Here is a 14,855-nt window from a genome sequence, read left to right as displayed (position 1 = left end):
TGTCATTTAATATTATCACAGTGATAATCATATTGTCTGAACCAGATATTAATATACAGATTTTCTCCTCATTGTTGTCACTACTAGAGCAAGCTCCTGATTGGTTAAGGCGGCGCGAATATCCGCCAAAGTTCAGATTTTTCAACTCGGGCGATTTGCGGCATTCGCACCAATCACACGTCAAACGCTTAATTCGCTCAATTCGCGCCACCTCATTCGTGCGAATTGTGCCGCAGAATGTCTATTCGCGTCTTTGCATTGACTTAACATGTAAATCACTCGCGCGAATCGCGTCATTCGCGTCCGGTGTGAACGCACCATGAAACTGTTGTGGACATAAGGATATTGTGCATTTATGCTTCCAGTTTACTACAGCAGTTAAAAATATATAATTACACAATGTGAGAGTCCCCTCATTATAACATAATATTAAAATGCCTCACCATTTTGGCCATTAAAGGACAACTCTGGTGAAAAATGAACCTAGGGGTAATTTACACATAGTCGAGACTGTTTTCCAAGATGGCTCCTGTCTGAATCTGCGTAATGTACTGTCTTTATAAAGTATCTTCTCATTAAACTCTTTGAACACTTACAAAGTTCTCAATGCTTGGGTTTGCATGTAGGGATCCTCATTATGCTCCCGTGTTAGTGTGAGGCTATTTTGAGCCTTGTTAGTGGTGTTAACTAGCGATTTAATTTGACTTATTCTGTGCCCCATATACTAGCGTTATAAGCTAATCTGTTTTTAGAGATAAAACTCTTTACATTCGATTTTCATGAAAACGCATCCCAGAGAACGATCTACTCGGTAACCATGAGTTAATGACCCCTAGCTTTCACTGGAGTTGTCCTTTAAGGCTAAGATATTTCGGCTGTAATTATGATAAGGCTGATCCTTTACAGGACAAAGAATATTAGAGTGAAGCCATATAAACACTGCTATGAGGTTAAATCAACTTAATAAAAAAACTGTGATGTTAAAAAGCAGATGGCCTCCGGTCATGCTTTATGAGGGAGTAAGTTATCGTTTCAACGGTCCAGATATTCTGAATCTCTTTTCCTGTCTGAAGCTTCCTCGGCTGGTTATAAAATGAGGTTTTTAAGATTCTCCACAACCAATAAATCAACGTCAAGAAGACTTCATTCAGTGTGATAGATTATCATCATAGTGGTTGGCTGTGGGACGGTAATGCTTTAACCAGTTAAACTACCAAATCACTTCAAATAATACTGTATATCTGTATGCTAGGAGAAAATGAAGCACTGAAGTGTTTGTGTGTGTGTGTGTGTGTGTGTGTGTGTGTGTGTGTGTGTGTGTGTGTGTGTGTGTGTGTGTGTGTGTGTGTGTGTGTGTGTGTGTGTGTGTGTGTGTGTGTGTGTGTGTGTGTGTGTGTGTGTGTGTGTGTGTGTGTGTGTGTGTGTGTGTGTGTGTGTGTGTGTGTGTGTGTGTGCAGGAAGATGTGTGATCCCAGCGTTACAGCGTTTGAGCCCGAGGCCCTGGGAAACCTGGTGGAGGGGCTGGACTTCCATCGCTTCTACTTTGAAAACTGTAAGATCAAACATTTTCATATATATATATATATACCAATCATCAGGCATAACATTATGACCAGTGAAGTGAATAACACTGATGATCTCTTCATCTCCTGTTAGTGGGTGGGATATATTAGGCAGCAAGTGAACATTTTGTCCTCAGAGTTGATGTGTTAGAAGCAGGAAAAATGGGCAAGCGTAAGGATTTGAGTGAGTTTGACAAGGGCCAGATTGTGACGGTTAGACGACTGGGTCAGAGCATCTCCAAAACTGCAGCTTATGAACAAGAAGTTAATGCTGGTTCTGATAGAAAGGTGTCAGAATACACAGAGCATCTCAGTTTGTTGTGTATGGGGCGGCACAGCCGCTGAGTTTGACAAACAACGAGTTTGAGGCATTGCCTTGATCTCAATCCAATCGAGCATCAGTGAGATGTGCTGAACAAACAAGGGCAACTTCACAGCACACCTTCAGGGGTCTAATGGAGGCCATGCCTCGACGGGTCAGGGCTGTTTTGGCAGCAAATGAGGGACCAACACAATATTAGGAATAATAATGTTATGCCTAATCGGTGTATATCTAACACAAAAGTTTGTGTTTATATACACTCTAAAAAATGCTGGGTTAAAAATAACCCAAGTTGGGTTGAAAATGGACTAACCCAGCAATTGGGTTGTTTTAACCCAGCATTTGGGTTGTTTTAACCCAGCGGTTGGGTTAAATGTTTGCTTAAAACAACCCAATTGCTGGGTTAAAACAACCGAATCACTGAGTTAAAACAACCCAATTGCTGGGTTAAAACAACCCAATTGCTGGGTTAGTCCATTTTCAACCCAATTTGGGTTATTTTTAACCCAGCATTTTTTTAGAGTGTAATATGTGAGTGTGTGTATATATATATATATTTTATACTGTAAACAAAACTATTTCACTGTGACAAGGAGGCTAGAGAGTTAGGATCCATGTGCAGTTTATTGTTGTCGGATATCAGAATGAAAAAGAGTGTGCATATAACGACAACAGAGAGGTGATGCAACACAGAGAAATACACAACAGAATGGAGAAAAGTGGAGAAAAATGTCTGCAGCTAGAAGAACTGTGCTAAAGTTCATTACATTGCACACTCTCAAGATTCAAGAATCTGTGCCTAGAGAAAGAGAAATGAGAAATGTATATGAAAAGGCAGTGTTTTGTATTTTGTGTTTTTGAACAGTGTGGTCAAAGAACAGTAAGCCAGTTCACACTACCATCCTGAACCCGCACATCCACCTGATCGGAGAGGATGCCGCCTGCATCGCCTACATCCGCATCACGCAGTATCTGGACACCAATGGGATGCCATGCACCGCCCAGTCAGAGGAGACGCGAATCTGGCATCGCAAAGACGGGAAGTGGCAGATAGTCCATTTCCATCGCTCAGGCTCACCATCTGCCATCACTAAATAAGAGAGTCGGGTAAGATGTGTCACAATGTATTCATCATTGGACTGGAGCAAAGCATTATAGGTGCAAACTAAGGGCTGGATTTACTCAACAGGGCAAATTAGCGTGAGAGCGCAATTCCATTAAAGCGCATACTGCAAAAAAATGCTTTTCTTACTTAGTATTTTTGTCTTGTTTTCAGTCCGAATATCTAAAAAATCTTACATTAAGAAGCATTTACTAGACAAGCAAAAGTTTTTGTCTTGTTTTGGGGGAAAATAACTCAAATTTAAGGGAGTTTTTGCTTAAAATAAGCAAAATAATAATTATTTTGCTTATTTTAAGGGAGTTTTTTTTTTGAGTTTTTTAAGGGAGTTTTTTTTTCTACCCCATTGGCAGATTATTTTGCTTTTTTAAGGGAAAATTAAGGGAGTTTTTGCTTTAAATAAGCAAAATAATCTGCCAATGGGGCAAACAAAATAATCTTCTTACCCCATTGGCAGATTATTAATGCTTAATTTTGAGTTATTTTCCCCCAAAACAAGACAAAAACTTTTGCTTGTCTAGTAAATACTTCTTAATGTAAGATTTTTTAGATATTTGGACTGAAAACAAGACAAAAATATTACGTAAGAAAAGCATTTTTTGCAGCGATGGGAGTGGACAAATTAAAGAGCACAGACACAGCTGGATCATTTCCATAAAGACCAACACAATCTCCCTGTTAGCCTCTGGTTTAAGACACGCTTTTTTGGGCAGTAAATAATGGAGCAAACACCAGTAAATGCAGACCTTGTGTGATTCATTTAAATATTCTCCTCACATTAACACTGCGTCTGAAAGGGAAACTCCTACAAACGCATATGCAATAAAATCAGCCGCAAAATTAACCCTGTACGCCTTTTCAGCGCTAGTTTATAACTGCGTGACTTTAGTCAATCCTGACAGTCGTTTTTAACGCCAAAAGAGGGCCCTAAGGCACTTATTGTATATTCTTGCTCTTTTTCTTATTTTTCCACAGCCCATAGAACTAAGTAAGTGCATTGTATCAAATGATGAATTTAAATGTTAGTACATAGTAGTTAAATACACTTATTATAAAATGGGACCAAATTTGATCTTAATACAATGGGCACTTTTTAAGCGTGTTAAGAAACATAGCCGTGAAAGTGTACTCTCTATTTACACTTAAAGGATTAGTTCACTTTTAAATACACTTACTCACCCCCATGTCCTCCAAGATGTCCATGTCTTTCTTTCTGCAGTCGAAAAGAAATTAAGATTTTTTATGAAAATATTCCAGGATTGTTCTCCATATAATGGACTTCAATGGGCTCCAAACGGTTCAAGGTCCAAATGACAGTTTCAGTGCAGCTTTAAACGACACCAGATGATGAATAAGGGTCTTATCTAGACAAACCATCAGTTTCTGTGAGAAACCGAACGTGATCATCTCTGAGCTCCGCCATAACTTCCGCTAAGTGAGGTCAAAATACGAGCGTGGTCATAGATGTATACATAGATGCTTCATTAGCGACTGCACGGATAAGTAGAATGAGGCATCTACGATCGATATATCTATGACCACGCTCGTATTTTGACCTCACTTAGCGGAAGTTATGGTGGAGCTCAGAGATGATCACGTTCGTCTGATAAGAGGTAAAATAATAGCATAAATACTGCTGGGTTTCTCTCAGAAACTGATGGTTTGTCTAGATAAGACCCTTATTCATCATCTGGTGTCGTTTAAAGCCCTTTGAAGCTGCACTGAAACTGTCATTTGGATCTTGAACCGTTTGGAGCCCATTGAAGTCCATTATATGGAGAAAAACCCTGGACTGTTTTCATCAAAAAAACTTAATTTATTTTCGACTGCAGAAAGTAAGACATGGACATGTTGGATGACATGAGGGTGAGTAAATGATCAGCAAAAGTTTATTTAAAAGTGAACTAATCCTTTAAGTGGCCTTGCCTTTTATTTAATTTATATTATATTACCTGCAAGTAGTTTCTTTTATATATATTTTTAAGATTTGAATTACACTAGAAGTGCACATTTCAGTACAATTAATTATACTTCTTTTTTCCCAAGGGTAGTAAACTTACAAAAATAACTAATGAATATAAATGACTCGTTTTATATTGTCCTTTGTAATCAATTATGTTTTTCACAATACTTCATGGGATAAGTAGTTAATTCCCTGATCAAATAAAGTATGCAGTCTTTGTCTTTGTTATTTTTGTAATTTGGGAGCTGGTTGGTTTGATTCAAGGCTTAGAACTCTTTTCTGAAGAATTTTTGGAAATCCATAAAAATACTTGCAAAATCAAGGCCACCAAAAAAGTGGGCAGTCGCTTAGTATGAAATGTAACGCTTGACGAAATATATGAAATATTCGAAGCTTTTCTGTCTGTTACATCTAATGTACCCCTAAAAAGCTTTTGAAAGATCTTCATACTACACGCCCTAATGAGCTCCTCCTCCTCTGCACGCGTGTGTGTGTGTGTGTGTGTGAGGAAACGTTTGCCTCCTCTGCCCGTATCAATATGCATGAAGTATTGATTGTTGTCTGTGCTGTTTGTCATGCTGCATAGTAAAGACAAAGCACCTTTTGTTTTTGTTTATACCGAGAACATGGCTTTGATCATGGCCTCTGTTCTCTGCCATTTTATATTCATATGCATATATTCTGGCAGCGGGGATGGTGATCAAAAGGATGCGCACACAATATATGCAGTACAGTATGACTGGCTTTGACTTGTAAAAATGTTTTTCGTTTACTTCTATGTACAGTTCTATAACTGTACATAGAAGTAAACGGAAAAAAAATGTCCCTGCTCTCTGACTTTTTTATTAACCTGTTAACCGATTCAACAGGTTCATCGAAGAACTGCAACTGGCTTCTTTAGCTTTAAATAATGAGGCACAATATGGTTTTAAGTATTTATTGTTATGACTACCCAGACAGCGACTTAGGGTGCTTTCACACCTGCCTCATTTAGTTGGGTTGAATTGTACTAGAGTTGGTTTTCCCCTTTGGTGCGGTTAAACATGGGCTACAGGGGTACAGAGTGGGCATGGGCTCAAAATGGGCATCTTATCTGGGGCCCACCTCGGCTACCCAACCCCGACCCAGCTAATTTTGTCCTCAGTTTCCATGGAGGTCCCACATGGGTTAGCCCAGATGGGTTGATGATGGGTCTCTTGATGGGCTCATACCAGGCCCATATAGGGGTAACCCAAGTAGTGGAGAGCGGGGCATAACCTAACGCTTTTTGACTTTCTCAGTTTGTCCACTTGGGGTTCAGAGTATTTATTGTTTCCCACATTAATTGCACACATGTCTAGTACAATTATGTGGTTTTGTTTCATTAATACAGTGTTTACTTTTTTCTTGATTTACCCCGAAAGAATGGAAGTGAAATGTGACAACATGCCCCATAGATGGGGTACATTATAACATGACCAAATAACAGCTTAAAATGTTACCTGATATAATCAAACAAATATACAAGACAAACTAAAACATTTTGTCAACAAAATACAATTATTAACTTTTTTAAATAAAATAATGGCATTTTTTAATCATAATTCATAACAGGAAATGTGACTGACTTAAACTGCAGTTCATGGACTGGCCACTAGAGGCAGACTCCAGGAGGAGCAGAATCTCATTGAGCTCATGTTAAAATGGCCAACTTTACAGCAGAAGAACACATGTTTACAGTCTGGGACACATTGTGCTTTTGGTCTGTACAGCTAATGTTGCCCTTCATGACGACTGTGAGGGGGGTGAATGTTTTTATAACTCATTCGTTTACATTATATAAAGCCTTAAAGTTCTGCATAATTAAGGGCGTGGCCACTTTGAGTGACAGGTGGATAGCCGTTTGTCTGCTGTCTGTTAGTCGTCACCTCAGCTCCGCCCCCGTCCCGCCTCTTTACCCATTTTCTGTTATCCAGGAGTGAAGCGATGACAAGATGGCGACGGCCAGCTCGACCCGACTTTACGCTTCAAAACTGCTCTTCAGAATCCTGTGGGTGACGTGACGTCACGGACACTACGCCCATATTTGTTTACAGTCTATAGTCGTACAGTTACAAATAAAGCCATCATAAGCTCATGAACTTGTCAATCATCCTGATGGATGACGCAGAGGAAACTCTGACCAATCAGAGGACAGTTGTACTCACATGTGACTTGCGTGAACACGTTATGGTACGTTTTGAAAGGTTGCCTCGTGAAAGTGAACCGAACCAAGAAGAAAATGCAACATTTGAACAAATGAAGTCCCTGTTTCGGAAAACAAACCGGTGTGAAAACGCCCTATTTTGCTGTCTGGGTGGGACTATTTAAAGGGTTAGTTCACCCAAAAATGAAAATTCTGTCATTAATTACTTACCCTCATGTGGTTCGACACCCGTCAGACCTCCGTTCATCTTCAGACACAAATGAAGATATTTTAGTGTAAATCTGATGCTCTGAAAGGCCTCCATTGGCACACTTTACACTCTCAAGACCCTTAAAAGGCACTAAAGACGTCGTTACAAAGTCCATCTCACTACAGTGGCTCTACAATAACTTTATGAAGCAACGAGAATAGTTTTTGTGCGCAAGAAAACCCTAAATAACGACTTATATAGTGATGACGATTTCAAAACACGGCCTCATGAAGCTTCGAAGCGTTATGAATCAGTGAGTCGATTCAGCAGTTTGAATCGCCAAATTTCAGCAGTTTGACACGCGATCCGAATCATGATTCGACTCACTGATTCATAACGCTTCGAAGCTTCATGATGCCGTGTTTTGAAATCGTCATCACTATATAAGTCGTTATTTAGGGTTTTTTGCGCACAAAAACTATTCTCGTCGCTTCATAAAGTTATTGTAGAGCCGCTGTAGTGAGATGGACTTTGTAACGACGTCTTTAGTGTCTTTTAAGGGTCTTGAGAGTGTAAAGTGCATTGAGCCAATGGAGGCCTTTCAGAGCATCAGATTTACACTGAAATATCTTCATTTGTGTCTGAAGATGAACGGAGGTCTGACGGGTGTCCAACCACATGAGGGGAAGTAATTAATGACAGAATTTTCATTTTTGGGTGAACTAACCCTTTAAAGGAGGAGGGTGTGTTTGGGGAAACTAGTTTGATAACAGTCAAATGGAGAAATATTGGCGATTCCTGTCCTGCAGAGTTCATTCCAAATCAAACACGCCTGACAAATTCTGAGCAAAGTCCTCAGGATTGTTGTATTTGATGAGGGATGGAGGTGAACTATCCAGCACATGGATCATATTCATAACAATATTCTGTCTCCGTTACAATTTGCCTGACCTTTCTCTGTTTTTCTGCCTCAGTTGAAAACATCAGCGTTGCAGGATCACCGGCTTGAGGATGTACAAGCTCCGAGCTTCTCGTCTTTTCCTTGAACTTCATTGGCTTTACAGCGTCATCACATTCACATCAGCATTTATTCCTCATTGCTCAGAACACTTCTTTATGGATAGACTATGACGAAGCCACTTTGTGCTGTGTGGTATTCACTTTTTTCAGTAGTTTGGGTATGTTTACAAAAATTACAAGTGTGCAAAACATGCTGAGATAATCGGGACATGCATGGAGCAAGTCCTACATTCCTAAAGAGATCCTGTTTCCTGCCTTTTGTAAAAACGGCTCGGGTGTCTAGATATACTCTTTTTAATTAGCGTTCGTTTTTCAATCTCTCTCTCCTGTAAGAAAACTCGATTGTAACAATCCTTTTTGAAATGGATCTCTGTATTCGATACACGTTTAGGTATTTGAAAAGCAAAGTCATAGCTTTAGATTTACACATGTGTAACTGCTCGGTGAGAATATCGTAAGGACTTTTTCACGTGACTATGAACGAACAATGGTGAATTTCAGTATACGTTTAGCCCTTGAAATCAAAGCTGCATCGATGGCACAACAAAACAAAAAAAGAAAGCGCAAGAACGGATGGATCACGGCGGCCCACTCGACGAACCGCCGCTTAAAGTTAAAGACGTGCTGAACGAGGCACTATCAAGAGCTGCAATGCATCATGGGGCTGCATGTGAAACCTTTGCTCCAAGTTTTGTTTGGTTTTCTTTCAGAGCCCGGGTCTGGTGTGGTGTGCTCAAGTTCTTCCAGTTGAGCTGGTATATTTGTTCTTCCTTTTGTATTTTAGGATTCAGGGATTTTTTCTTTTCATAACAAAAGGAAGTCTCTTGAAGTCACAAAAGCTCCTGAGGGTACGTTTGATGTCTAGGCTTAACGGCTATTCAAATTCAGTGGAGAGAGAGAGAGAGAGCTTTCAATAATCGGTGTTGTTAACAGTGAGGGAAGTGCTAATCTACTGATGTTGTTTTTAAAATTTGCTTGAGAAACAGACGGCGCTAATCACTCAAAATGTTCATATTTATTAACAAGAACAATCACAGCTATTAAAAGATTCAAGGAAGAAGGTGGACTTTGCTAAATCTGCACAGTGATGCTCAACTCAACATGACCTAGCGTTTTAACTTGTTGATATTGTATTCAGACTATTGCCGTTTCTGGGCTGGTGAATATCTGCTATTCAACTCGGTCTTTCTGTCTTACCTTAAAATGTTGCATCTTAAATGCACAGATTAATGTATGTTTAGATTTATTAAACCATTTACATTTTATTAGTAATACTGTATGAGCTGATTAGTCAGATTGATCAAATATTGCTTAGTATTTAATTTGTAAAACAAGAATGTTAATGTGATGACTGTATGCATGATTTTTTTTGTTATTTGATTCATTGGATCAAAACAAGGTTGTATAGAAACGTTTGGCCATGGCTGTACAGAAACTGCTCTTCATCAGCTGTGAGTGAGTTATACCATAAACAGAACTGCAATCTGGGTAAGTCTAGAACACGTTAAGGCTACTTGTCGCATATCTGACAAAGATTTACTCATAATATTTGAAAAATTTAATTATTATTCAATTATCATTGCATATCCGACAAAGATTTGAATTATTATTCAATTATCGTTGCATATCCAACAAAGATTTGAATTATTATTCAATTATCGTTGCATATCCGACAAAGATTTGAATTATTATTCAATTATCGTTGCATATCCGACAAAGATTTGAATTATTATTCAATTATTGTTGCATATCCAACAAAGATTTGAATTATTATTCAATTATCATTGCATATCAGACAAAGATTTCAATTATTATTCAATTGTTGTTGCATATCCAACAAAGATTTGAATTATTATTCAATTATCGTTGCATATCCGACAAAGATTTCAATTATTATTCAATTATCATTGCATATCCGACAAAGATTTCAATTATTATTCAATTATCGTTGCATATCCGACAAAGATTTCAATTATTATTCAATTATCATTGCATATCCAACAAAAATTTTAATTATTATTCAATTGTTGTTGCATATCCGACAAAGATTTGAATTATTATTCAATTATCATTGCATATCCAACAAAGATTTAAATTATTATTCAATTATCATTGCATATCTGACAAAGATTTGAATTATTATTCAATTATCATTGCATATCCAACAAAGATTTTAATTATTATTCAATTATCGTTGCATATCCGACAAAGATTTCAATTATTATTCAATTATCGTTGCATATCCGACAAAGATTTCAATTATTATTCAATTATCATTGCATATCCAACAAAAATTTTAATTATTATTCAATTGTTGTTGCATATCCGACAAAGATTCACTCATAATATTTGAACAATTGAATTATTATTCAATTATCATTGCATATCTGACAAAGATTTGAATTATTATTCAATTATCATTGCATATCCAACAAAGATTTTAATTATTATTCAATTATCGTTGCATATCCAACAAAGATTTGAATTATTATTCAATTATCCTTGCATATCCGACAAAGATTTAAATTATTATTCAATTATCATTGCATATCTGACAAAGATTTGAATTATTATTCAATTATCATTGCATATCCAACAAAGATTTTAATTATTATTCAATTATCGTTGCATATCCAACAAAGATTTGAATTATTATTCAATTATCGTTGCATATTCAACAAAGATTTTAATTATTATTCAATTATCGTTGCATAGCCGACAAAGATTTGAATTATTATTCAATTATTGTTGCAAATCTAACAAAGATTTGAATTATTATTCAATTATCGTTGCATATCCGACAAAGATTTGAATTATTATTCAATTTTCATTGCATATCTGACAAAGATTTGAATTATTATTCAATTATCATTGCATATCCAACAAAGATTTTAATTATTATTCAATTATCGTTGCATATCCAACAAAGATTTGAATTATTATTCAATTATCCTTGCATATTCAACAAAGATTTTAATTATTATTCAATTATCGTTGCATAGCCGACAAAGATTCGCTCATAATATTTGAATGATTTAATTATTATTCAATTATCCTTGCATATCCGACAAAGATTTAAATTATTATTCAATTATCATTGCATATCTGACAAAGATTTGAATTATTATTCAATTATCATTGCATATCCAACAAAGATTTTAATTATTATTCAATTATCGTTGCATATCCAACAAAGATTTGAATTATTATTCAATTATCGTTGCATATTCAACAAAGATTTTAATTATTATTCAATTATCGTTGCATAGCCGACAAAGATTTGAATTATTATTCAATTATTGTTGCAAATCTAACAAAGATTTGAATTATTATTCAATTATCGTTGCATATCCGACAAAGATTTGAATTATTATTCAATTTTCATTGCATATCTGACAAAGATTTGAATTATTATTCAATTATCATTGCATATCCAACAAAGATTTTAATTATTATTCAATTATCGTTGCATATCCAACAAAGATTTGAATTATTATTCAATTATCCTTGCATATTCAACAAAGATTTTAATTATTATTCAATTATCGTTGCATAGCCGACAAAGATTTGAATTATTATTCAATTATTGTTGCAAATCTAACAAAGATTTGAATTATTATTCAATTGTTGTTGCATATCCGACAAAGATTTGAATTATTATTCAATTTTCATTGCATATCTGACAAAGATTTGAATTATTATTCAATTATCGTTGCATATCCGACAAAGATTCACTCGTAATATTTGAACAATTTAATTATTATTAAATTATCGTTGCATATCCAACAAAGATTTGAATTATTATTCAATTATCATTGCATATCTGACAAAGATTCGCTCATAATATTTGAATGATTTAATTATTATTCAATTATCATTGCATATCCGACAAAGATTCGCTCGTAGTATTTGAACGATTTAGTTGTCATTACAGAACTAAAGTTTTATTTACCTTAGAAAAACACATTTAGAATTGAAAAATAAACTGCATGGAAACCTTTTTTCTATGTCTTCTAGTAACGGTTCATTGTTAATGACTACTGGTGGCCTCTTTGATGTGTTTGTCTTCTCTATTGTTTCAGTACAGTTTATGAAAGGCATAACGGCATCTTTTGATAGTTTTTGACGTATATACTGTGTTTTGTTGAGGCATGCTGTTTTTATTGTCAAAAAGTGGGTGGATACGATATTGTTTTCTGAGTAAAATGTACTTTTTGCAGTTTGGCTCTTAGGCAACCGGGCTTATAAATAAAAGTACTTTACAAAGTGTTGAAGTTGTCATTGCGTATTTGTTGTGAATTCTCTTTTCTTGGCAAGTTTTGAGGAGTGCATGTTATTATGTTTGTAACAGTCATGGGTGTGTTTTGGGCGTAACGTGCAATAAACCAATCAGAATCTCATCTCCCTTTCCCTTTAAAAGCCAGTTGTGCTCACACCATGGAGGATTCACTGTTTACATGTGAGCGGAAAGACTGAACGCTTCTCCAGAGAGGAGAATATTTTCAATATTTAAAGTTGTGTGTGTGCTGCTGCGTGTCCCTGTGTGTGTACACGTTTTGTGCCCCACCTATAGGCTCATATTACTAACACGCCCGTTAAATAACACAAAAAGTCCTGCGCTATTGACTTTAGAGCAGGTTTGTGTTGGTCAATGGCTCAGTCGTTTTCAGTTCCTCACGATAGCAACGCCAACAATGCTCCTGAACACACCTGGTTTCCAGACCAGACGCCCATGGATGAACAGATGTGCATTTGATTTGATATTTAAACAACGTCTGGCTGAAACGTCGCACCTGCCATCACATTGCACCGGGTGTATGATTGGACCCACTGGGTTTATTGAGTTGGTCCGCGCAATTTATGTTTCGCACCTCCGAATTTCCAATAAGGGGACATAGTGAGCTTCTACAGTGCCCTCCACTAATATTGATACTCCTGGTAAATATGAGCAAAGATGGCTTTGAAATAAATCTGCATTGTTTATGCTTTTGATCGGCAGAGAGATGCCACAGAGTTGCGAAATTGCAGGCGTGGCTCGCTGCTGTTATTTCAAATAGCGCAGCATATTTTAAACTAATCAGTTAACCGGTTTCAACCCGCTAATGAGACTCGGTGGTCGGTCAAGAAAATGTTTAGTTTTCGTCATCCCTAACCACGGCCCATTAGAAGATTTCTAGAAGGTTTTGATTGTTTATCTGTTGGTATTTGCTAGAATCTGTGACACTGTGTGTCTGAACAAGATGTCCAGGACCTCCAGCAAAAAAATAGTCCCTCAACATTAAAGATCCAGCGGTGTATTAAACCGTGGGCATGGGGGACTTTTCATCCCATCTGGTGTGTTTTCTGCCAGAAAGCTCTTGTTTTACTGTCGTCTGAACACAGAACCAGGTCCGTCTGAAGCTCCAGTCGTGTCTGATGCTGGAGTTTGTTTCTGGATGAGCGAGGGGGATTTTTCCTGAAACACTCCCAAACAACATGTGGTGATGTAGGAGCTGCTTGATCATTCTTTTAGGCTTTCTGATCCCAGACTCAACTAATCTGCAATTCTCCATCTGAGGTCTTGGAGAGTCTTTGTCCACCCTGAAGGATGGACGGATTCTGAAATCCAATGCCGCTTCAATATACCTAATATAATCAAAGCATTAATCAATATTTATCCTCCTATATTAAGATGATTTAAATGATTTCTACTAGTTTGAATGTTCTCTAGAATGTTTGGTTTCATTCCTTTTGACTGAATTATATGCTTTTATTTATATTCTTTTAATATTATATTTTATATTATTTCCTTTTACTGAAACACTAAAGAATTATGGTGAATATTGGCTGAGAGAAAGCACATGTTATCTGTATGTTTTGGGAAACTTTCTGGTCAGAACTGGAGCTCAACCAACTCCAACTTTAGAGAGACTGTGCATCTGTATGTGTGCGTAATATTGGGGCTGAAAGCGTCAACAAGTGATCTATGGAGACGTGAATCTGATTAACTGACAATGTGTGGAAATTTACCATGATTATCTATTTTCTCTTAGCCAATCAGAATCCTTCAACCTGCAGTAATGACGTGGCCAGACCTTGAAAACTGTATAACTGTTGAGACATTGTAGATCTTGCATAATGCCCCAGACCGAAGGAGATTGACCGCCATCTTGAACTTCTTACATTTTCTAATAATTGCGCAAATAACAGTTGTTGCCTTCTCCCCAAGCTGCTTGCCTATCGTCCTGTAGCCCATCCCAGCCTTGTGCACGTCTACACTTTTATCCCTGATGATCTTACACAGCTCTCTGGTCTTGGCCATTGTGGAGAGGTTGGAGTGTGTTTGATTGAGTGTGTGGACAGGTGTCTTTTATACAGGTAATGAGTGGAGAACAGGAGGGCTTCTTAAAGAAACACTAACAGGTCTGTGAGAGCCAGAACTCTTACTGGTTGGTAGGAGATCAAATACTTATGTCATGCAATAAACTGTATGTGATAAATGTTGTGAAATATA

General features: G+C 37.0%; 1 protein-coding gene across 1 annotated transcript in view; it reads left to right on the top strand.

The window, feature by feature from the left end:
• camk2a (calcium/calmodulin-dependent protein kinase II alpha) overlaps nucleotides 1-9,631 on the top strand; it is a gene marked incomplete at its 5' end in the record, with an annotated part of 125,446 nt that extends 115,815 nt beyond the window's left edge. The window contains 3 exons of the mRNA XM_079835240.1: nucleotides 1,458-1,552; nucleotides 2,750-2,991; nucleotides 8,317-9,631. Of these exons, the coding sequence (XP_079691366.1) occupies nucleotides 1,458-1,552; nucleotides 2,750-2,982 (328 nt within the window). The 3' untranslated portion in view covers nucleotides 2,983-2,991; nucleotides 8,317-9,631. The remainder of the gene's footprint in view (nucleotides 1-1,457; nucleotides 1,553-2,749; nucleotides 2,992-8,316) is intronic.
• Nucleotides 9,632-14,855: the final 5,224 nt, after the last annotated feature.

Source organism: Gobio gobio, assembly GCF_949357685.1.
Source record: "Gobio gobio genome assembly, chromosome: 14".
NCBI classification, from domain to species: domain Eukaryota; kingdom Metazoa; phylum Chordata; class Actinopteri; order Cypriniformes; family Gobionidae; genus Gobio; species Gobio gobio.
The sequence above is the reverse complement of the archived record's forward strand: the minus strand, read 5'-3'. Positions and strand labels throughout refer to the sequence as shown.